The 25790-nt window shown below is 37.6% G+C and overlaps 1 protein-coding gene across 1 annotated transcript in view; it reads right to left on the reverse strand.

The window, feature by feature from the left end:
• Positions 1-25243, reverse strand: part of LOC137248372 (probable serine/threonine-protein kinase ndrD) — a 28766-nt gene extending 3523 nt beyond the window's left edge. The window contains exons 1-6 of the mRNA XM_067779256.1: positions 24752-25243; positions 24331-24525; positions 19351-20123; positions 15030-15479; positions 714-1167; positions 476-631 (exon numbers count right to left, since the gene is read on the reverse strand). Of these exons, the coding sequence (XP_067635357.1) occupies positions 476-631; positions 714-1167; positions 15030-15479; positions 19351-20123; positions 24331-24525; positions 24752-24871 (2148 nt within the window). The 5' untranslated portion in view covers positions 24872-25243. The remainder of the gene's footprint in view (positions 1-475; positions 632-713; positions 1168-15029; positions 15480-19350; positions 20124-24330; positions 24526-24751) is intronic.
• Between the last annotated feature and the right edge of the window lie 547 nt (positions 25244-25790).

The raw sequence follows: 25790 nt of genomic DNA on the forward strand, positions 1-25790 counted from the left end.
TTGCAGCACTCGATGCATACACGGTGCACGTCCCAATCCGTATAGGATTAATAAAAGGGAGACAACAGAGTATTACTTAATCAGCCAGGAAAAGCGTGGATTCAGGCGGAAAAGGTGGGCAGTTTTGCGATATAACACTAACAAAGTTTCTCTTGTCTCGAAAGAAGATTGGAAGCTCATGATGGGCGTATTAACGGAGTAGCTGCAGAAAGAACCGGTTGAGCACTTCCTGTGATCATGTTCTCTGCTCGCCAGATCAAGGCTTGGCTATAAGGAGTGGCAGTGCTAACAGATATCGCGGCAGCAATTAAGCTTTTTCTTATTTTATAACAAAAGTCGTGGTACTTGGGTCTAAGGGATGTGTTTATTGACTAGCAAATCGTTACCGAGATGGTGAACTTAGCTACCATTACAGTGATCGAGCTAAAAGGTGAAAAATATTCAATATGACAATCGCTTAAGGGCAACACGTTACCTTTTGACTGGAGATGTTATGAAATCCAACTGGCTCGTAAATATTTTCATCTTCGTCGCTATTTGTTATTGCATTATTCTCACAATTTGCTACAAACTTATCACCATCCTCATAAATACCATCAATGTCATCATCGTGTAGGTTACATGTTGATTTCTATTTACAAGCAAAAAAAAAAAAAAACAAACACTTCGTCAATACACAAAGGAATGAATTTAACTATTTAAACCTTTCTCACCTCCATTGAAGCATCTCTGCTAGTTGGCACAATACGTGGTTCCACACCTTGTATAATGCTTTCATAACTTCTGCAACGATTCGCATCTAAACTTTTTAAATTAATTTTATCAATACGTTGTTGTCGTTGTGCGTATTTGTGAGCCAAATCTACAACAGCATAAATAGGCTCAGAAGATCTGTTACATTTTGTATTCACAACTCCTCCACCCGTATCGCTGCTATTTGTGATGCCATCATTGTCTAATGATTTCGATTTTGCAACAATACCACCAAAAGGTGTGGACATATTAGCTGATTCTGTAAGCGATTCCTCCTCCAAGTGTTTTGTTACAACAATTCGCTTGCGTTCACATTTATCGACTGTCTCTGTTGCATTCGCATAGGAGATTGTTTCTTTCCGGCCTTTGATGTTCATACGCTGTATTTGATCTTTAACAATTACCATTGCTTTACTGAAAAAAAAATACAAGGAAGAAGTTAGTGGCAAAATGTATTTAAAAAGAAGCAACAAACACACTTTACTATCTACATAACCAACTACATAAAGAGATGGATAGCCTGGCAGCTGATTCAAGTGCCACAGCATCTGTAAGGCATCTGTTTTTTGACTGTGCGCACATACATATGTACATATGTACAAAGGTACTTACACTATGTGTATATAAAGGTACAACTATACTTGAAGTTCAAATAAATACAAAAATATTACACTTGCATCATTTCATTTATCTTACTTTTCCAGTGTTTTCAAGTGCATTCGTTGTATGGAGCAAACGCTCAATAGAAAATCTTTTTGTGTTCCCATAAATGTATACATTTGTAGTCTAGAGAAGTTCTAGTTAAACATAAAACCACAGCCTATTTGCAATTTTTCACGAAAGCAAATCTATTTCCGATTGACTCTAAGTATATGTACAAACATAACTCCTGTGTAATCCAAAGAATTAATGTTTCATCACAAGCTCTAAATAAGTTCCCATGTACATATGTATATGTAGTATGTTTGCAGTGGTACAAGGTGACGGAAAATGTGCTGATTACTTAATCTTGATTCTACACCGAAAAAAATTACGTTAGTACAATCAACAAATCTGGTTTTCTGTTCGGAATAAACAGGCATTCGATAAATGTATCGCCTTCTGGTTAATTCAACCGAGTTTTTTGTCAAGAGAACAAATTTTTTAGTCATTTCCACAGAAGAGAAGCTTTTGATCAAATTAACACTTTTCTGTACAAACGACGGGTTCTCAACCAATTTAATTGATGTTTCTGTTAAAAGAACGGGTTTGACCTGCGAACAACTATATTGTAACGAATCTAGGGAAATTCTGCTTATTTCCATCCTTCTGCTAACGTTCGAATCGCTAATCTGTTGAATAAATCACTCGAATATTCTGAATAGCAAAATGGTCTTTATTAGACTACGTTGGGAGTTGTACAATTATACTTCACAATTAAACTTCACTTCGCAACTGATAGCGTGTTTAAATCAAACTGACTAGTCATTCCTCAGCTTGCGCTGCTTTTATACTCTATATAGACTTCCATATATCAAAATCATCAGTATCGAAAAAAAATTTGATTGAGCCATGTCCGTCCGTCCGTCCGTCTGTCCGTTAACACGATAACTTGAGTAAATATTGAGATATCTTCACCAAATTTGGTACACGAGCTTATCTGGACCCAGAATAGGTTAGTATTGAAAATGAGGGAAATCTGATGAAAAACACGCCCACTTTTTATATATATAACATTTTGGAAAACACAAAAAACCTGATTATTTAGTAAATAATAATACACCTAGAATGTTGAAGTTTGACGCGTGGACTGGTGTTGAGACTCTTGATACAAATTTGAAAAAAATTTCTAAAATGGGCGTGGCACCGCCGACTTGTGGTAAAATCAATTTTACAAATATTATTAATCTTAAAACAAAAATCGTTAAACTTATCGTAAAAAAATTCGTCAGAGAGGTTGCCTTTGCTATAAGGAATGCTTTGAAGAAAAATTTACGAAATCGGTTGACGACCACGCCCACTTTTATATAAAAGATTTTTGAAAGGGTCGTGGACGAAAGTAATAAGTTATATCTTAGCGAAAAAGAGCTTTGTATCAATAGAATTTTACTTTGTAAATTGAATTATAACATTAAATTGGAAAACACTAAAATTTTTGAAAATGGGTATGACACCGTCCCTTTTATGACTGAGCAATTTTCTATGTTTCGGGAGCCATAACTCGAAGAAAATTAACATATCGTAATGAAATTGTGTACTCATATTTTCCTTATAGCAGGAAATATTTCTAGTAAAAATGGACGGGATCGGTTAAAGACCACGGCAACTTAGATAGAAAAGAAGTTTAAAAGGGTCGTAGACTAGAATAATAAGCTATAATTTAGCAAAAAATAGTTTTGAATCAATGATATTTCACTCATCAAGTTTTATTGTAAGAGGAAATGGGGAGAAATGTTTTTTTTAAACGGGCGTTGCCACGTGTCATGTAGAAAAGTAATTTATGTGAAATGAAATGTACAATGGAAGCTCACGCTGAGTATATAATGTTCGGTTACTCCCGAACTTAGACACCTTTACTTGTTTTTTTTTTTTTGCGGGGGTGGCTAAAATATGCCTAATGCACCATAATTGCTGCCGTCGCAGCAACCGTGTGTCCGTAGACTAAAAAACAGCCCCGTTTAGGAACCGTCGCCCACCCCGGTACCACTTTCGCATTACTTCAGGGTGGCGTGCCATATTTCTCATTTTTTAAGAGCCTACTGTTGTCCCTACGTCCAGGTTCCCGCTATTTGCTCCGAGTGTCGATTTAATCGTCACTGCTTCGCATGCGCATTTATCTGCGCTCCCTCTCAGCATCCATCAGGCGTGCCATTACTATAAATGCCATTTCGCTCACTGCAGTCCTGCACTCTTTCCTGTTGCACATTTGTGATACTAAATTTCTCGTGGTAGGTTCCTCCCCAAAGACTCATGGAAACGCGGGCAGTGGAACATGACATGTTCTGCGTTTTCTAACTCCGTGGTACACATTGGGCAAATAGGATCTTCCTCTATCCTACGCTTCCATAAATACTCTTTGAAACCGCCATGTCCACTCATTATCTGCGTAGATGGTAGTTCAGTTCGGCGTGCTTCCTCTCATTCCATTGAGCTACGTTCCAAACTAGCGTGAAGGTCCAACGCCCTTTACTCAAGGCCTCCCACCGTTCTTGCCACTTAGCTATTGTTTGTGTCCTTGCTCTTTTCTTGACTTCTTCAGATGGTCGCTCGATATTAGTGTTATACAGATCGGCCATGTCGTTTGCCAGGATCCCGTCGTTGGACACCGTCCGATAAGCACTTGCTATTCTTAAAGCAGCAAGTCGGTACGCTCTTAATATATATTTTTGATGGGTCCGTTTAGATATACATATGTATGTATGAGTAACTACTTCGCTACTGATCACCATGTGTGTGTGTGTGATACATCTCTTCGTTGCCTTGTATGTATGCGTGTAAATGATGACTGATGTATTCGTGTACACAATTGTGGCTTGCTTCATGCTTTTGTTGTTGCGTGATTATTTACTAACAGATTAGTGATGCTAAAATTCGCCACAATAGTCTTTGGGAGACAGTATGAATTTTCTTTTTTGTTGATTTGACTGATGCAACGCTCAATTCAGTATCAGCAATTTGTGCGAAGTTTATTAAACAGTTATGCTTGGTTTTTATTAGGTTAAAATTAAATTTTTATAACAAATTTGCCATGCCGGTGGGCAATTATTGTTTTTACTTAGCGGACAATTTAATTTTCCTTTGTAGTCAAAACGGATGGTAAACGCATTGTATGAAAAGCCGTTTTCATGATATGCCCAAGTCTGTGCTCAAATTTTACCTATTGAAAACCAAGTATTATATGTGCTGGCTAAAAATTGACAGGAATTTCGGTTGAATAGACCTGTAACTTGGTTGATCTTATTTAGTTTCAAATTTTGGTGGCAAAGCCACTCAATACAACAAAGCAACAGCGTTTTGATTCCAAACTTATCAAAACTATCATTCCGAAAACTATAATACTGTACAATTTAATGCTAATTCAAACCTAAATTTGAAAGCACACCACAACTAGTTTTGATACTATTTAATGGTAATTTCCGAACAGTTTGAATAATTTATATGTAGTTTTTTGGCTTTTTGGGTATCAAAAGAAAGGTGTTAATGAGTATTTTAAAAGGGATTAATCCTTAGTTCCATAGGTGGACGCCGTTTCGAGATATCGCCACAAAGGTGGACCAGGGGTGACCCTAGAATTTGTCTGTACAATATGGGCACAGGGGTGACTCTAGAATGCGTTTGTACGATATGGGTATCAAATGAAAGGTGTTAGTGGGTATTTTTAAAAGAGAGTGGGCCTTCGTTCTATAGGTGTTCGCATTTTCGAGATATCGCCATAAAGGTGGACCAGGAGTGACTCTAGAATGTGTTTGTACGATATGGGTATCAAATTAAAGGTATTAATGAGAGTTTTAAAAGGGAGTGGTGGTAGTTGTATATGTGAAGGCGTTTTCCAGATATCGACCAAAATGTGGACCAGGGTGACCAAGAACATCATCTGTTGGATACCGCTAATTTATTTATATATGTAATACCTGTGACAGTTAACATCATAAAATCTATGCCCCTACCAAATTTCAAAAGGATTTGTTAATTTTTGCTCGACTTATGGCGTTAAAAGTATCCTAGACAAATTAAATGAAAAAGGGCGGAGCCACGCCCATTTTGAAATTTTCTTTTATTTTTGTATTTTGTTGCACCATATCATTACTGGAGTTGAATGTTGACATAATTTACTTATATACTGTAAATATATAAAATTTTTTGTTAAAATTTTACTTTAAAAAAATTTTTTTTTAAAAGTGGGCGTGGTCCTTCTCCGATTTTGCTAATTTTTATTAGGCGTACATATAGTAATAGGAGTAACGTCCTTGCCAAATTTCATCATGATATCTTCAACGACTGACAAATTACAGCTTGCAAAAGTTTTATATTACCTTCTTTTAAAAGTGGGCGGTGCCACGCCCATTGTCAAAAATTTTACTAATTTTCTATTCTGCGTCATAAATTCAACTCATTTACCAAGTTTCGTCGCTTTATCTGTATTTGGTAATGAATTATCCCACTTTTTCGGTTTTTCGAAATTTTCGATATCGAAAAAGTGGGCGTGGTTATAGTCCGATATCGTTCATTTTAAATAGCGATCTGAGATGAGTGCTCACGAACCTACATACCAAATTTCATCAAGATACCTCAAAATTTACTCAAGTTATCGTGTTAACGGGCGGACGGACGGACATGGCTCAATCAAATTTTTTTTCGATCCTGATTATTTTGATATATGGAAGTCTATATCTATCTCGATTCCTTTATATATGTACAACCAATCGTTATCCAATCAAACTTAATATACTCTGTGAGCTCTGCTCAACTGAGTATAATTAATACGGGAAGTTACTTAGAAATCGATCGCAAGATTCCAAGTGTTGAGCACTTTCCAAATATTATAATCCCTGCATAATCTAGAAAATTTTTGTATCGTAAATATTACAACCTAATAGGGCCCTAAGCTATGTTCAAAGTTTCAGATCTCTAGGTTATCCCGCAGTTTTTTGATATTCGAAAACGAAGATTTTCAAGCTCGAGTAGTCCAGGCTGTAGCTAAAACTGATTACCTTATCGAATTTGAGCTAGAATGATTGGCTTTTTGCTTTAAAACTATCGAGGAGAAAATAATTATCGATATGCACTTTATTATAAAGCATTTATATGGTATCGTATCTGATCAAATTTCATGTGCTTATAAGTTGGGATTGCCTTTTTTGGGACACCTTGTAGTTCTGTGTGGCTGGACATCTAATAGTCGACACATTTTGCTTATTGATGATCTCTAATAGCTGGCTGCTGCTGGTTGTCTACTGACAATGGTTCCTGTTATATTTTTGTTTACATTGACTTTGTAGAGTAGAGGTAAAAATAGCACAGCTTTAGCAAGAAAATACACATTTTACATAAGGGGAACATTTTTCGCCAAAACGACTGCATCGCATGCACCATTGAACGTTATTCTTTTACGGCACAGACAACATACCTAAGTATATAGCATGGACTACAAATTTCACTATTAACATACCTCGAAGTTGGGAGATGGAGAGATCTAATTTTTTAGTAGCGAACTGGTGGGTGTACCTATGGGTCTGAGGTGGACTTGGGGGGATGTTGCCACCAATGATTCTATCTCCACTATAATTTCAGGCTACCCGTAATTAGTTAGCCTTTCTAAATATTTATTCGTGTACTATGTCATTTGTTTAAAAGTTTAGTTCGCCGTGCTTCCACTCGTACCATTACGCAATATTCCGAACAAACGTGAAGCTCCATCGCCCTTTCCTCGGTTCTTCGCACCGCTCTTGCCCATGTTAAGTCTTGGCATCTTCAGATGGTCGGTTGATTACAATACCATACAGATGTTGCTGTTGTTGTACTAACGTTAAAGACACTCCACGAAGGCCCTAGGGAGTGTTATCGATGTTGATGGTCCTTGGCCGGATATAGATACGGTACGCTGCGGTAACAAAGCACCATTAAGGTACTAGCCCGACCATCTCGGAACGATTTACATGACCACATTAAACCTTCAGGCCATCCCTCCCTCCCCACCCCCTAGTTCCATGAGGAGATTGCCATACAGATCGGCCATTTCACTTGACAGTTGATATGTTGGGATTTCCTGGAATAAAACATAGATTGTATAGCAGCAATACAGTAGGTTGCTAGTATATCTTTTTGGTGTGTGATTTTAGATCTTTGTCAAACTGGTGCTGTATCTTTACTCCTGAATATTTCAAGGAAAGCTATGAATTCATTTGATAATATCCTATGGTTAGGACTAACTCATCTACAGTCCTCTTTGAGCTCACCAAAACCATTTCTGTCTTTTTGCTAGCCATCTCCAGCCCTATGTTCGTCAGCCATTCCTTTATTGTAATCGTCCACCGGTTAGGTTAAGGCGAACTGGCCGGTGAATAAAAGCCTGACCAAACAGGATATCCCAATTAGGTTACAGGACTTATGTTATAAAATAACTCTAGGAAGTTTTGTAGGGCCTAGCTTAATTGCTGCTTCGAGCAATTGCAACTCTGTCGCCCCTAGTAGCTGCAGCCTTGATCTCGCAAGCGCAGGACACGATTACGGATCTTGCTTAACCATTTCTTCCTGCTGCCCGCGCTTCCCACATCTGCTGTCACAAACGGGTCCTAATTAATAAGCATGTGACGCCAGAAGGTAGTGTCTAGTTACTATGCCTAAGTCTTCTCTCTTTAGAGGTATGAGCACATGATTTTCTATATATGTATATAAAGAAAGATGTATGTTTGTAGGCTGCGACTCTGAAACCACTCGGTTGATTTTATTAAAATTCTCAGGATAGCTTCACAGCAACCTGGAGAGTATTCCTCTGAAGTTTCTTTCCGGGAAGTGAACCAGGGACCGATATATTCGAACAAATCCTATTGAAGGTTCGATTTACCTGAAATTTGCTATATGTGTAAGTGCTCTTTTGCCTAGATAAGTACCTATTTTCGAAACTTTTTTTTTTATACCGATCTGTTCTAACAAATTCTATTCATGGTTCGATTTGCCTGAAATTTGATACATAGGTAGACCTTTGCCTAGATTAGTGTTTACGCCACTTTTTTTTGGAAATGGACCAGGGATCGACTGGGACTGGAACTTGGACTTCGGTTGGGAATGTAACTGGAACTGGAACTAGGAATAAGGGATGGAAAAAAATAACAGAGCTAGAGAGAAGAGATAAGAGGGAAGGAGAAAGAGACTGAGAAAAAGATAGAGTTAGATGAAGAAAGAGAAATAGGGATAGATAATGCGGAAAAGAAGTGAGGGAAAGATGGAGAGGGAGAAAGAGACGCAGTGAAAGAGAATGGCAGGCCCTGCTAGTAGACTAATAATTTGTGACTGACAGACAAATAAAAACATAAATAACAATTAAAATAATACAACAAGTAAATAAAAATTACTTAAAAATGGAAGAAAATTCTTATTCGATATTTCGTATGAAAGTTCGCGCTTTTTGGCTGAACCCGAGCCGTCATCCGCATTCGCTTCAGCGAACTTCGAATCCGCAAGACACCTACTTCCTTTACCTTTCATATTTTCACATGCTGTTCATATTTGTTTTGTACTCGCCATACTTAATATGTCATACAAAGCTATTTATAGCGCGACTCTTATCTGGCTGGCATATTATTTTTGAAACAGACCAGAGAATAAAAGACCCTTTTTACAGTTTCGCTTGCTCAATGTGAATTCGTGGGCGTATATTCACAAATATTAATGCGTTTCGTACATATGTACGTCGATTCATAGATATGTGCATTAGGGTGGTTATTAAAAGTAGAACGAAACTTTTCTTAGTCACAGCACTTAAACTGGTAAAACCAATGTCAAATATATAACATACAAAATATGATCCGGATTCAAATGTTTAAGACACTTATATTTATATGCATTTAGTTCATTCAATATTAAAAGAAGTACAAAATAAAAACAAGTAAGGAAGGCTAAGTTCGGGTGTGACCGAACATTACATACTCAGCTGAGAGCTTTGGAGACAAAATAAGGGAAAATCACCATTTAGCAAAATGAACCTAGGGTAACCCTGGAATGTGTTTGCATGACATGGGTTTCAAATGGAAGGTATTAAAGAGTATTTTAAAAGAGAGTGGGCCATAGTTCTATAGGTGGACGCCATTTCGGGATATCGCCATAAAGGGGGACCAGAAGTCACTGTAGAACGTGTTTGTACGATATGGGTATCAAATGAAAGGTATTAATGAGGGTTTTAAAAGGGAGTGGCCCTTAGTTGTATATGTGAAGGCGTTTTCGAGATATCGATGGAAATGTGGACCAGGGTGACCCAGAACATCATCTGTCGGGTACCGCTAATTTATTTATATATGTAATACCACGAACAGTATTCCGGCCAAGATTCCAAGGGCTTTTGATTTCGCCCTGCAGAACTTTTTCATTTTCTTCTACTTAATATGGTAGGTGTCACCCATTTCACAAAGTTTTCCTAAAGTTATATTTTGCATCAACAAACGAATCCAATTACCATGTTTCATCTCTTTTTTCATATTTGGTATAGAATTATGGAATTTTTTCATTTTTCGTAATTTTCGATATCGGAAAAGTGGGCGTGGTCATAGTCGGATTTCGGCCATTTTTTATACCAAGGTAAACTGAGTTCAGATAAGTACGTGAAATAAGTTTCGTAAAGATATATCGATTTTTGCTCAAGCTACCGTGTTAACAGCCGAGCGGAAGGACAGAGATCGACTGTGTATAAAAACTGGGCGTGGCTTCAACCGATTTCGCAGAAAAAAGTTATCGTCATAGAATCTATGTCCCTACCAAATTTCATAAGGATTGGTAATTTTTTGTTCGACTTATGGCATTAAAAGTATTATATACGAATTAAATGAAAAAGGGCGGAGCCACGCCCATTTTGAAATTTTCTTTTATTTTTGTATTTTGTTGCACCATGTCATTACTGGAGTTGAATGTTGACATAATTTACTTATATTTATTTATTTATTTATTTATTTATTTATTTATTTCAATATTAATCTAGAAAATATAAAAAATTTTCACACAGATTACAAGAAGAAAAAGCATCTAAAAAAATAACAACCATTATTATTTTAACTTAAAAACTAATTAGCTAAGAAAAAGTTCATTTAATCTTTGTTTAAATACTTCCTTCGTAGAGGAAAAATCAAGATTTCCAGGGTTCATAAGCGAATTAAATTCTTTCAAAGCTCTAAAAATCGGAGCATTAGTTGCGTAATTAGTTCTAACAAAGCCCAACCAGAAAATATCGTGATTCCGTAAACTCCTCTGCGGGATATTAAAACGTATTCTCTCAAGCAAGAAGGGACAGTCAATTAATCCACTTATTAAGTCGAACACAAAAGTGAGGGACAGAATGGACCGTCTAGTATCTAAGGACTTTAAGCTAATAAGCAAACAACGACTCCTATAAGGGGGAATCGGGTCTCTGAAGTTTAATGACCGCAACGCAAAGCGGACAAACACTTTTTGAACTCGCTCAAGCCTCTTAATATGTCAATCATAGTATGGTCTCCAGATAAAAACAGCGTATTCTAATTTGGAACGTACTGTAAAGATATTAAATTTTTTGTTAAAATTTGACTTAAAAATTTTTTTTTTAAAAGTGGGCGTGTTCTTCATCCGATTTTGCTAATTTTTATTTAGCACACATATAGTAATAGCAGTAACGTGCCTGCCAAATTTCATCGTGATATCTTCAACAACTGCCAAATTACAGCTTGCAAAACTTTTAAATTACCTTCTTTTAAAAGTGGGCGGTGCCACGCCCATTGTCCAAAATTGTACTAACTTTCTATTTTCGGTCATAAGGTGAACGCACCTACCAAGTTTCATCGCTTTATCCGTCTTTGGTAATGAATTATCGCACTTTTTCGGTTTTTTGAAATTTTCGATATCGAAAAAGTGGGCGTGGTTATAGTCCGATATCGTTCATTTTAAATAGCGATCTGAGATGAGTGTCCAGGAACTTACACACCAAATTTCATTAAGATACCTCAAAATTTACTCAAGTTGTTTACGGACAGACGGACGGACATGGCTAAATGAATTTCTTTTTTGCCCTGATCATTTTGATATATAGAAGTCTATATCTATCTCGATTAGTTTATGCCGTTACGGATTACCATTATGCGAACAATGTTAATATACTCTGTGAGCTCTGCTCAGCTGAGTATAATAATAAACATAAAATGCTTTAGAGAATTATTACTCAAGAGAGGGGCGGTGCGAAGCTCATTTCAAAATTTTTTTGATTTAATCATTTTCTCCTTATAAATGCACTTTAGAAATAAAACGTCCTTTATTTACATTATAAAACATTATTGATGAGATACCGGTTTTTATAGAAAAATTATTGTTTTGCTATTGAAATAATATCGATTTGTTAGCGAACAATTATCGTCTTAACTTTAACTCCCTATTATTTCGACAAAAATCGATTTTTTCGATAGTAAACCAATATTTCTTCGATAACAAATCGATGTATATCGATACAAAATTGATATATCTTCGATAACAAACCGATTTTTTCGACGGATTTAAGACAACAAATCGACTACTTTTCGAAAAATAAATCGATATTTTTTCGATAACTTTCGATAATATACCATCGTTCTCGAAGAACAGTTGTTATCGATAGCAATCCGACACCCCGCCGATAAGAATCAAATAATATACCTATAATAATAACAGCCCGAAAATTTTTCGAATTCATAAATGAACTTTTCCGAGCCTTGCTAAATGATTCCAAAATATGTAGGTACGCAAATGATCGCGAAGTAGTCGCTAACATAATCCCGTAAATATTTCGAAATGGCCGAAGATGAATCCATTATGTATGATCTCAAAATAGTCCAAAAGTAATACCGAAAAAAAAACTAAAATATAAATAAAAACGCAAGCGCAATACCAGAAGAAATTTGAGGCGGAGTTTCTCTTCCAGTTTGCGGTACGGACAGGACCTACATATTTTACGCAGACTCCAAAAGGCAACTTCAAGGCAGACGAATTTTCACTTCCTTGACACATCACTGGCAAGGGGCGTCCTCGCTTAGAAAACCTTTATTCTAATTGAAAAAAAATTGTTTCTTCATTTTTGGCTTTGCCCCGGGGCTGAACCCAGGATCTTCGGTGTGGCGGGCGGAACTTGCTACCACCACACCATTGCGGCCGTCAATAATTATGCAAATAATTCCGAAATGTTTCCTAACATATTCTCAAACTAATGTGTAACAACCCCGAAGAGGATTTCAAAATATTCCCGTATTAATCCCAATATTACTCCTAAAATGGTCGCCAAGTGATCCCAGAACAGAAATTTTATAAAATTGGTCCTGGAAATAGTATGATTTTTGGTATATATATTGAGGAATAACAATTATTTACACCCTCATAATAACCTTATGTTAAGTTTACATTATGTTAATTGTAACACAGCAGGCGGGAGATTTACCATTCCCGAAACCTTTTTCTGTAGAAGTTTTTAAAAAACCTTAAATCACACTTAACAATCACAGTGTTAGTGAGAAAATATTAGAAAATAAAAATTAAGCACTGAGAATGACCGAATAAAACTCGAACAAAAAATACCTCTCTCAGAAAGCCCCTTTGGCTACTGGATATCGGTTGCTATCCGAATGATAAACCAAATAGCTTTTTCTGGTTAACCGTTAAAGGATTAAGAATTTCTGTTTCATATATCGAACAACGCTTGTATCACAGAAATTTTCTCAATAAAAAAGATGTCTCCTGCTATCTCAATGACGAAAACAATATAGTATGAATTAAGCAACTTAAAGTGTCAGCGTACTAGAGACAAAATCAATTCCTTTAGGGACAAACGAAAATTGAAAGGCTAAGTTCGGTTGTAACCGAACATTACATACTCAGCTGAGAGCTTAGCTGCGTTGGTTTCGTAGGGTCCTTTGTCAAATAAGGGGAAATCACCATGTAGGAAAATGAAACTATGGTAACCCTGGAATGTGTCTGTATGACATGGCTATCAAATGAAAGGCATTAAAGAGTATTTTAAAATGAGTGGGTTTTAATTATATAGGGGGACACCTTTTAGAGATATCGCCATAAAGGTGGACCAGGGGTGACTCTAGAATGTGTTTCTACGATACGGAAATCAAATGAAAGTTATTAATGAGGGTTTTAAAAGGAAGTGGCCCTTAGTTTTATATGTGAAGGCGTTTTCGAGATATCGACCAAAGTGTGGAAAATCATCTGTCGGGTACCGCTAATTTATTTATATATGTAATACCACGAACAGTATTCCTGCCATGATTCGAAGGGCTTTTGATTTCGCCCTGAGGAACTTTTTCATTTTCTTCTACTTAATATGGTAGGTGCCACACCCATTTTACAAAGTTTTTTCCAAAGTTATATTATGCGTAAAAAACCAATCCAATCACCATGTTCATCCCTTTTTTCGTATTTGGTATAGAATTATGGAATTTTTTTATTTTTCGAAATTTTCGATATTGAAAAAGTGGGCGTGGTCATGGTAGGATTTCGCCCATTTTTAATACCGAGATAAAGTGAGTTCAGATAAGTACGTGAACTAAGTTTAGTAAAGATATATCTATTTTTGCTCAAGTTATCGTGTTAACGGCCGAGCGAAAAGACAGACGGTCGACTGTGTATAAAAACTCGGCGTGGATTCAACCGATTTCGCCCATTTTCACGGAAAATAGTTATCGTCATAGAAGCTATGCTTTTACCAAATTTCGCAAAGATAGCTAAATTTTTGTTCGACTTATGGCATTAAAAGTATTCTAGACAAATTGAATTAAAAAGGGCGGAGCCACGCCCATTTGGAAATATTCTTTTATTTTTGTATTTTTTTGCACCGTATGATAACTGGAGTTGAATGTTGACATAATTTACTTATATGTACTGTAAATATATTAAATTTTTTGTTAAAATTTTACTTAATTTTTTTTTTAAGTGGGCGTGTGCGTCATCCGATTTTGCTAATTTTTATTAAGCACACATATAGTCAAGGGAGTAACGTTCCTGACAAATTTCATCATGATATCTTCAACGACTGCCAAATTACAGCTTTAAAAACTTTTAAATTATCTTCTTTTAATGGTGGGCGGTGCCACGCCCATTGTCCAAAATTTTAAAAATTTTCTTTTCTTCGTCATAAGGTCAACCCACCTACCAAGTCTCATCGCTTTATCTGTCTTTGGTAATGAATTATCACACTTTTTCGGTTTTTCGAACTTTTCGATATCGAAAAAGTGGGCGTTGTTATAGTCCGATTTTGTTCATTTTAAATAGCGATCTGCGATGACAAGGAACTTACATACCAAATTTCATTAAGATACCTCAAAATTTACTCAAGTTATCGTGTTTACGGACGGACATGGCTAAATGAATTTCTTTTTTCGTCCAAATCATTTTGATATATAGAAGTCTATATCTATCTCGATTAGTTTATGCCGTTACTAGGTACCGTTATGCGAACAAAATTAATATATTCTGTGAGCTCTGCTCAGCTGAGTATAATAATATATTTCTTAAATTTTTTAGAATTAACACTTGACTAGACTACATTTCCTAGTGGGTATTCACAAAATTACATACAATTGATTGCTTACCTTTCATTGGAGCAGCATGAATAGTCGGCTGAATTATTATCGTCTCCAGCATGTGTACACCAATCCACTAACAATGTGTCTTTACGATCGGTGCTTATGCCATTTCTTTGGTTGTTGTTTTGGTTACGCTTAGCAATAGATTCGACTTGATTACAGTTCGTTTGAGTTGACTTTGAATATAGTAAACTATCTCTATTCGTTATAACTTTATAATTATTTATTGCGCAAGCATGTTCTGATGTTGATGAGGAAGAAGTTGATTGTTGTTGTTGTTGTTGAAACATGCGATTTATTTTTAAAACTGATTGATTAATAGAACGACGGTAAACGGAATCTGAGGAAGAAATAGTACTACTGCAAGTACCAGCACTCGATGCGGAGTTTCCGTTGTTATCCTCATCCGTGGTATTGCTTGTTGCACTTTCACCATGTAAACGGAAATGGGTCGTACTGAAATGCCGTTGCATAATTTTATTGTTAATGGTTAAAACTGGTATGAAAGAGATTTTTTTTAATTTTTTAATTTTAATATAGGCACCTTTTCTTTTTCATTCATTTATTGCAACATGAACATTCATTTATTGTCAACATCTAATATATAAAATTCTTCTGTCGCGGTTTTAGAGGCTGAGCTCCTCCTAAACGGCTGAACCGATTCTCATGAAATTTTGTTAGTATATTGGGTAGGTCTGAGAATCGGCCAACGTCTACCTTTTTTTTCGCTACGTGTCTAGGGTCTTGAGATCAAAACGTGGACCTGGGTACCCCTAGAATGTGTTTATACAATATGGATATCAAATGAAAGCTGCTGATGAGTGCTATAGTACAGGATAATTTTCATACAACTGGGAGGCTAGGGTCTCGAGATATAGCCCAAAACGTGGACCCGGGTACCCCTAGAATGTGTTTATACAATATGGATATCAAATGAAAGCTTTTGATGAGTGCTATAGTACAGGATAATTTTCATACCCCTGGGTGACTAGGGTCTCGAAATATAGGCCAAAACGTGCTCCCGGGTACCCTATAATGTGTTTATACAATATGGATATCAAATGAAAACTGTTGATGAGTGCTACAGTACAGGATAATTTTCATACAACTGGGTGACTAGGGTCTGGAGATATAGGCTAAACGTGGGCCCGTGAACGCCTACACAATGCTTTTACATTGTGGGTATCAAATTGAAGCTGTTGATGAGTGCTTTAGTACAGGGTAGTTTTCATACCTATTGGTGACTAGGGTCTCGAGATATAGGCCAAAACGTGGATCAGGGTAACACTAGGATGTGTTTTTACATTATGGGTATCAAATTGAAGCTGTTGATGTGTGCTTTAGTACAGAGTAAGTTGTATGCCTCTGGGTGACTAGGGTCTCGAGATGTAGGCCAAAACATGGACCCGGATACACCTAGAATGTGTTTTTACATTATGGGTATCAAATTGAAGCTGTTGATGTATGCTTTAGTACAGAGTATGTTTTACACCGCTGGGTGACTACGGTCTCGATATATAGGCCAAAACATGGACCCGGATACACCTAGAATATGTATTTATATTATGGGTATCAAATTGAAGCTGTTGATGTGTGCTATAATACAGAGTAAGTTTTACACCGCTGAGTGACTAGGGTCCCGAGATATAGGCCAAAACATTGACCCGGATACCCCTTGAATGTGTATCTATTGTGAATATCAAATGAAAGCTGTTGCCGAGAGCTCTAAAGTTCATTGTGATATTCGATTTAGTCGCATCAACCTGGCAAAACTGATAAATATGCATGCGAAGCCGAAATAAAGACAAGAATTAATAATACCCACATATCTATTTACATACGTCCTATTCGATTTGCCTGAAATTTCGTATATAAATTTGCCTATATTAGTATTTACGATGCTTTTTTCAGGGAAGTATACCAGAGACGGACTGGGACTGGGATTAGGACTACGACTGGGACTGAGACTGAGACTCGGAGTGGGACTGGGACTGAGACACGGAATGGGACTGGAACAAAATACATACCACCCTCTGGGACTGGCAATAAGAGATGAAGAAGAAGGAAAAAAACTTGAGAGAAGAGAAAAGAGAGAAGGAGACTGAGAAAGAGATAGAATGAGACGAAGATGGAGATGAAGCGAAAAAGGCGGAGGGAGGAGTGAATAAAAAGATTAGGAAAAAGTGTAGAGGGGTATGCAGATAGGCCAAATTTAGGGCAGAACAACGTCTGCCGGGGCTGCTAGTTTTTCTATAATTTTTTAATTTATCTTATAACTTTAAACGAGCAATTCTTGTTTGTTTGTATAGCCGAACGATTTCGGGAACGGCTCAACCGATTTAAATGAAATTTAGCACAGAGATAATGTATCACCTTCTAAGACTTTCTACCTAGGTGTTGCCACTTAGAATATTTCACAAGGTTGCCACCTATTCGAAATTAAAAAAAAATCGCATGAGGTATGCGTATCAAACGAAAGGCATTTCACTCCCCATTACAATAGGGATATTTTTGAGTAGGTTTGCCATTTAGGGTTGCCACATTTTCGAAATTAAAAAAAATTGCATGAGATATGCCGATATGGGTATCAAACGAAAGGTATTTCTCTCCGCATTACAATAGAGACATTTTTGAGTAGGGTTGCCATTTAGGGTTGCCACCTTTTCGAAAAAAAAATTGCATGAGATATGCCGATATGGGTATCAAACGAAAGGTATTTCACTCCGCATTGCAATAGGGACATTTCTGAGCAGGGTTGCGAGTTAGGGTTGCCACCTATTCTAAATTAAAAAAAATTTGGATGAGATATGCCGATATGGGTATCAAACGAAAGGTATCCGACCAGAGTTCAAAATATCATATTCAAACCCAAGAGTATATAGCCCATTTTCTACTGTTTTCGGTCAATCATTATTGAATACTCTCTCTATGTTTATGGACGCAGCTAAATTAAACTGCTTGCTCTCAAGCATTGCCTTCTTCTTCAAAGAACACTAGCTGACGAAGGTGTGTCATATCCACCGATATCACTCCCCTAGCCAGTAGCCAGTACATTGGAAACTGCCCTGACACAGTCAACCATGACAGGCTACTCCAAATCAAGATATCTGAATGGTCGTTAAATTAAGTAACGAATCACAAAACTAAGGAGAACTAAGCAGGGATTGCCACAGGGTGGTGCCCTATCCCCACATCTGTTTAATTTCTACATATCAAAGCTGCCTTCCCTACCACAAGGAGCTACTATCATTTCCTACGCCGACGATTGCACGATATAGCAACAGGACCTAGCCCTACAATAGATGAATAAGTTTCTAAAATAAAGAACTACTTGTCTCCCCAGCCTTTCTGGTTTCTTCGCTTCATGCGACCTGGTACTAACACACCGACCAAATCTACGGCCACTCTGTTTACGGGGTGAAAGGAACACATTACGCAAATATTGGGTGTTCACGTCGATGGTGTTACACTGCCGACTGTGAGTCATCCAAAGATCTTGCAAGACCGCAACAAAATCCTCAAGTCGTGAATCCCGTTATAAATATACACTATCCAACATTTGCAGAAGAATAAAGCGGACTACCAAAGGAGACACGAGTTACCCTATTCCAACTTGGGTCTGGATATTGTAACAGGTTAAACCCTTACTTTTCCAGATTAAACCCTGAAATACGTAATGTATGTCCTGCACGTGATATTACCCTATATGACGTCAAACATCTTTTCGATTTTAATGTGGAACCTACCCCTCTAACAACAACTTCCCAGCGATCCATCTATGTATGTTAAAACTGCTGGTTCTTGGACTTCCGTTGGGTTTTGATATTACTCTGAAAAGTGTTAACACTGCACTCTATTTTCTTTTTTCGGTGTAGGAAAACCAGAATATACCACACTCTCTAACAGCGCTTGACCCAGAATGATCCGACGCATACTTCGAGAAATATTTAATTAAAAGTACGAACTTTCTTTTCGGAACAGTCCTTACCTATATTTTAGAGGCATAGTTTTTACTTTTTAATGTACAGACGTAGGTATGTGACCATGAGCTCGTGAAAACGAAATCGTTAAAGATTATCTGCTTAACCCTTAGCTCACCACATGACGAACCTTCGCTATTTAGTCCTCCATGTACTACAAATCCGTTTTAAATGACTGACGAAATAATTGATAATTACAATATTGCTTCTTAAATAAGCTCATCTCTATAAAGTAATTTTATCACACAAAAATACATTTATTTAAATTTAGAGTGAGAAAACAAAAATACTGAATTAGGAAATAACAGCCACCCTTATGTACGAGTTCATAGTAAGTCGCTATTTACCTCGCTTCAGTGGTGAAACGCTCATCACCAAAGTTGTCGTAGCTTTTATTATTATTACAATTATTGTTGTTGTTGTTATTGCCTTTGCTATCTGCTGCTGCGTTCACTATTGTGCCATTATTCCTGTTGCAACAGTTCACTTGTTGCTGCTGACGCTTTTGATATTGTTGTTGTTGCTGTTGGTGTTTTTTTGTTAGACCGCCTGAATTAATTCCGTTACGCTCCAATATTTTAGCAGTACTGCGAGCAATTGGCAAACGTGCCACTACACCAACTCCACTCTCCCCAACACCACAACTACCTCCACCGCCACCACCATCACAATCGCCCCCAACACAAACGCCTTCACTACTCCTACTACCGGCGCTATAGCCGTGGCTGGGTAACGATAACGTTGGCATCAACGTCAACCGCTTTTTTGATATTAGTCCGTTTATTGTTTTTGCATTATGCGCTATTCGCTCTAAATACGCATAGTCACAATTACCATCCACCAATTCGATGCGATGGTGCATTGAATCGCAACTGGACGAAAGCTCACGTTGGCGCTGTGAATTCTCGCCAACATTCGAATAAAGCGCATGTGGAATATTGTCGACGGAAGTATTGCGGAAACGTTGATATTGCATTGGTAACAATGAGTAGGTGGCTAGCGTAGATGTGGCGAATGAGGGAGTGGAGGAGGAGCAAGTGGCGGAAATAAATTTTGTAGCGCCTAAGCTATCCAAGAGCGTTGTAATCCATTCACGGTAGGCATTGCGATCATCACAATGCTAATTGGCGGCACCATACAATGAGAAAAATATTTGAAAAGAAAAAGTGAAATAGATGCATTTTGCACAAACTTCATGCGAATTTTTATGTAAATAAAATAATTTGTACACATATTAAAATTACGTAAATATAAAATAATGGTAATTTCCTAATCCTAGACTGTAGCTAGTTGGGCAATGGCCACGCTTCCAAAAGCACGACTCCTAAGTGACGTGGTCAGAGGAAGTTGTCTAAAAATCTTACTATTTTATGAAAAAAATATTCAAATAATAGTTAGGTAGGTAGTTAAAACTGTTGCGACCAAGGTCACCTATCTAGTTGCTAATACAATCCTTTCTATATAACCTCACCAAATTTTCCCAAAAGGCGATTCCGAAAGAAACGTTCAACAACTTAAATGGAAGTTACATCTTTATCGCTTCTTCACTGAACATTACGCATCCCAATTTCGCACATGCATGCCTACCGATAAATATCGCTATAAGTTTATCGGTGCCGACGACTAAGAGAATCCAACATGTAGATATCAACCGAATACGGGCACACGACGATATTAGATGACATGACAAGGCGACGATTAAAACGGCTCACAACTGACCTAACGTCCGATACGGACCACATAACGGCGGTTTTTGACTTCCAGGTGCAAAAGATAAGATATCCTTGAAAAGAGGAATGAGAAGAAAGCCTAGACAGTGGTAGGGGCATTACAATCTACACAGACAGCTTAAAAATGGAAAAGTGAACTGGAGATGGAATGTACTGAAAGCATCTGAAAGTAAATCAATGGTACAGACTTCCTTACAGTTTATTCCAGGCGGAGATTTATGCCAGTCTGCTCCAATATAGTACGGTCCCAGCCATCAATGTAACGATCTTTGTCGACAGACAGGCCGCTTTAAAGGCATTCAAATCCATAGTGATAAAGTCGGATATCAGGCGGAGGGTTGAAGCCTCGCTGACGTACATAAGGCACCTAAGTGTTTCCCTTTGCTGTGTACCGGGGCACAGCGATATTGATGTGAATGAACTTACTGATGAGATGGCCAGGAAAGACTTCGAAATGGATATAAGCGAGGCGGACAGTTCTGTACGACCACCGCTGTGTTATCTCATGAGGAAAATCGATGAATATGAGATTAGGGTAACGGACTTGCTGTGGAACAACCAATATGATTGCTAGGTCTTATGGCACCTTTGGCCATGTTTGGATAGGAAATGAGCTAGCTTCGTTCTCAAGCTAATCAAAACTGTATTGATAGTTAGGTTACATTGAGCTGGGTGGTCTGGGAGAACCCCAAATAGACTGCATGAATCCATAGTATTACCTATAACCCTATCAAAAACCTGGACCTACATATGTTATAAAATAACTCCGCCTTCTTTGCAAATACTAGGAGCTTTCTAGAAGCTATGCCACTTGCTGCTTCTAGATCTGACATTTGTATCACTCCTTATAGATGGAGTATTAGCCTGACAAGTGTAGCGCACGAGAACGAAGCGTGCTCAATAGTTGCCTCCTCCAACCCGCACTTCCAACATCTGCTATCACTTACTAGGCTCAATTTAAAAGCATGTGACGGCAGAAGGCAATGTTCAATCAGAATACCCGTCATGAGTTCGCAGTCCTCTCTTTTTAATGATAAGAATAACTTTATTTCTCTCAGGTTGTAGGACCTACTATAATCTTCGATACTTTACAACGCGTTTGGGTCTTGGCACTTAACGCTTGGTCGATCATGTGCAACTCTCGCCTTCTCTTAATTTCGCAAAATTTTATTGGGATGTTTACGGAGCAGTTTCGAGGGATGCGCCCTTTTTAGCCAGCTCATCCGCTTTTTCCTTCCCATCGCTAAATCCCACTAAAGATGTATTTCTTCTCCGTATCCCTAATACTTCCAGGGATTTGCTTACACTCTAAAACACATTCAGATTTTGTGCCAGGAGAGATTATTGTACTAATTGCTGCTTAGCTGTCAATATAAGAGTTTACTCGGCTACATTTTAACATATCTTCCTCCATGGTTTATACTGTTTTGATGACGGCTACTACGACTTAAAAATACTACCATGATCTGGCAGCTTCTAGGATTTATTTCTGCATCAGCACAGTATACCCTACCACATCCATTACTTTGTAACCATCGCTGTACTCGTCGTGTAGCTTGGCATAGGGTTTCGTTGCAGTTGTTAACGTTATATTCTTTGCCATCATGTCTACAAGTGGAATGTACAGAAATACAATACAGCCGTCGGCCACCGTGCAGCTACTTAGCATACGTTGCTGTGGCTGTTGTATTAGACTCAACTCTTACCAGGAATACCCATTGTATGTCCTTTTTATAGGGGGCTCTGGGCCGACAGTAAAGACCTCTTTCATGCCACTTTAAATGAACTCGCTACCACTTAACGTTAGATTAGTTTGCTCCACAAAACTAAAGAAGACTATAAAGAACCACGACTTATATAATAAAATAGCTCTGTTCTCTTTTAGAAGTTTTCTAGAACCCACTGCAAATTGTGAAATTCTTTATAGCTGCAGCCCTAATCTGGCTAGAGCAAGACACGAACTACAATACATGCTCAACTATTTTGTTCTGCACTACCTATATCTGGTTTCACTAACCAGACCTGGTTAAGATTGGTGTGAAGCCAAAAGGTAGTGTGTTATTAGAATACCCATCATTAGCCTCCATTTTTAGCACTGAGACGAACAATTTAGTCTAATGCCATAAGACTTGCACATGATATTGACTCTTCCGCTTGGTTTCACACCTTTCCTGCCTCCTTTTCATCTCACCCAATTTAATTGTGATATTTACCAAATATGCTTCAAAGGTTGCACTCATCTTTGTCAGGTCATCGGCCTAGTCTCATGGATACCGGGAATATCAGCATTTCATTATTTGAGCGATTATCTAAGCGATTTTAGCCGTTTCGTAACAAGTTACGCCAGCTATCCCTATTTGGCAATAACTGACGCCAATTAGGAGCATCAAGGTAGGTCAAGTCTTCCTCTACCTACCTCTCCCACCTCAGTTGAGATCTCTACCCGCTCCTGCTTCCAAATTACGGTGTGGATTAAAATACTTTCTTGGCCGGAGCATCATGGTCATTCACATAACATGACCTAATTCATTATACCTATTTTAATATTAGCCTTCGGCACCACGGACAGGACCAAAAATGTTCCAGAGAACTTTTCTCTCGAGCACACTAAGAGCCCACTCATGTACATACAGGATGAGCGACTTGTAGAGCGTGACTTTTGTTCTATAAGAGAGGACTTGACTTTTCAATTGCCTACGCAGTCCAAAATAGCACTTGCTGGCAAGAAATATTCTTGTTTTGATGCCTTAGCTGACATTTCCCAGATAGACGAATTCCTTCACAGTTTCGAATTTATATCCGTCATTAGTGACTTGGCTGATAAGGCGCTAATGCGCCGATTCCCTCTTAGATGACAGCAAGTCCTTCAGGTTGGTCTCGTTTGTTCGCAAGACCCCCACTTTTTTCTCTATCTAATCCATAGAAGACAATATTGTAACGAATGTTAGCATCACTAAGCTGATAAGCTGATACTAAATAAATAAAGGCACATCAACAATAAAGCAAGCTGCCACTCTTGTGTACGGAAAACAAATAAATCATTATTTACTCACATACATACAAGGCAACAAACACATCTAATCATCAGACGAAGTAGTACTCACGCATACACCCGCATATTGACATAAACTACAAATATACATGTATATAGAAATTACCAAGCAGGAGATACAGAAGGCGAAACGTCTAGACTTTAGTAGAAATATGCGAATGAAGCAACGGAGAGTATAAAAGCAGCGCAAGCTGAGTCGTCAGTAATCAGTTTCATTTAAACACGCAATTAGTTGTGAAGTATAAGTGTTATTGTGAAGTACTCTCAAAGTAGTCTAATAAAGATCATTTTGCATTACTGAATATTGGAGTGATTTATTTAACAGGTTGGCGATACGAACGTTAGCAGAGGGTTTCAAATAAGCGGAATTTCCTAAATTCATTATAATATGATATACTGATGTTTTAATTGGAAAAACATTGCCAAATTAATTACACCCAAGACTTTTGTCAAACTACCACTGACTTTGCTAGGTTCAGTGAATACCCTTAAAATTTAAATTTAAAAATATTTCGTTTGATATTTTCTGCAAAATAAGTACTCACAAATGTATACATCACATGTGTCGTAGTTTCAATAGTGAAGCGAAATCCTCCCAAAGGACGCACCATGGTACCCGGCACTAGATTCAGCACATCTTTGAATGAAACCAATTTATTGTCATACTCCTCCTTCGAAGTGTAGGACAAGAGTAATTTATCCTGCAGCACGAACCACATTTTACGCCAACCGCCGACTTTCTATAGCAACAAAAAAAAAAATAAAATATTTTGCACAATAAAAATTTATATGAAAATAATAAACTTATTTGCAATTTTTTGTTAAGAAAAATTTTCACTTTTTTTAAATTAGATTTTGGTTAATTTTATTTAACCGTTTTTAGTTTGAAGTTTTTTAAGATTTTTTTTTCTATTTTATTTTTGAATCAACAAGCGATTTCTAACGCTTATTTTGCATGATACTAACATTTCGTTTCTTTTTTAAATAACCACAAAGTTTCACTTTATTGCTACTTCGGTTACGCTCCTTCACCAACTGAACTCCATTCGTCAATGAATTATTGTTTGCAAGTTTGTGTGAGCTCATAGTCAATGATGTTTCCTTTCAGTAGATATTAAGTAGTTTCGTAAGCATGCGTAATTTACGCATTTAAAGTTTATGTTTTTGTTTTATTAATTTTTGTTTGTAACTTCCACCACACGCTTGCTTATCCACTTCCACTTTCAGCTATCAGCTGATTGATTGTTTTGAATTACATTCGAGTTTTGAAGTTGTTTGTAACTGAAGTCGTTGTCGTTACAGCTACTCCGCTGCTCAACTGCCGAAACAATGTAAAGTCGAACACAAACTGAATTGTAAGACCAGCCTAGAAAGCGTTGTGTTGCGCTCGCTCCTGTAAGTTGCACTCAAACCACAAATATTGTTAGCCACTTTTACATCAGCACTTTTACAAGCTCACTACTGCACTATGGATCAAATTATTTAGGTTTGTGGTCAAATATGAATATTATGGCATGAAACTTTTGCAATGTGACTTTGGTCGTAGTGTTACAAGTCATTCTTTCTTTCCCTGTTTAACGATAACTTACCATGTCTGCACCGGCGAACTAAGTAGAGGCCTACGAAATAAGGGCATCGATAGGAACAGGTTAGGTCAGGTTGAACTGCCAGGTAAATGAAGACCTTACATGAACTGAATGTGTCCATAGTGTTACCAGAATTAGGTTCGAGAACCAATGCTACAGAATAGCTCCGCCCTCTTAACAAATAGTAGAAGTTTTTTAGGACCTAGCCTAATTGCTGCCTCGATATGTGGAAATTCTCTCGCCCCTAGTAGCTATAGCTTGACCTCACGGACACGAAAATAGAACGTGCTCAGCCGTTTCCTCCTGCAGCTCGCACTTCCTACATATGCTGTTATTGACAAGTGACGCCAGAAGGCAGTGTCTAGTTGGTATGCGTGAGGTGAACGTGTGAAGTTGGGATGGGCAGAGCGTCCTTGGGC

This window comes from Eurosta solidaginis, chromosome 4 (assembly GCF_040869045.1).
Source record: "Eurosta solidaginis isolate ZX-2024a chromosome 4, ASM4086904v1, whole genome shotgun sequence".
Classification (NCBI taxonomy): domain Eukaryota; kingdom Metazoa; phylum Arthropoda; class Insecta; order Diptera; family Tephritidae; genus Eurosta; species Eurosta solidaginis.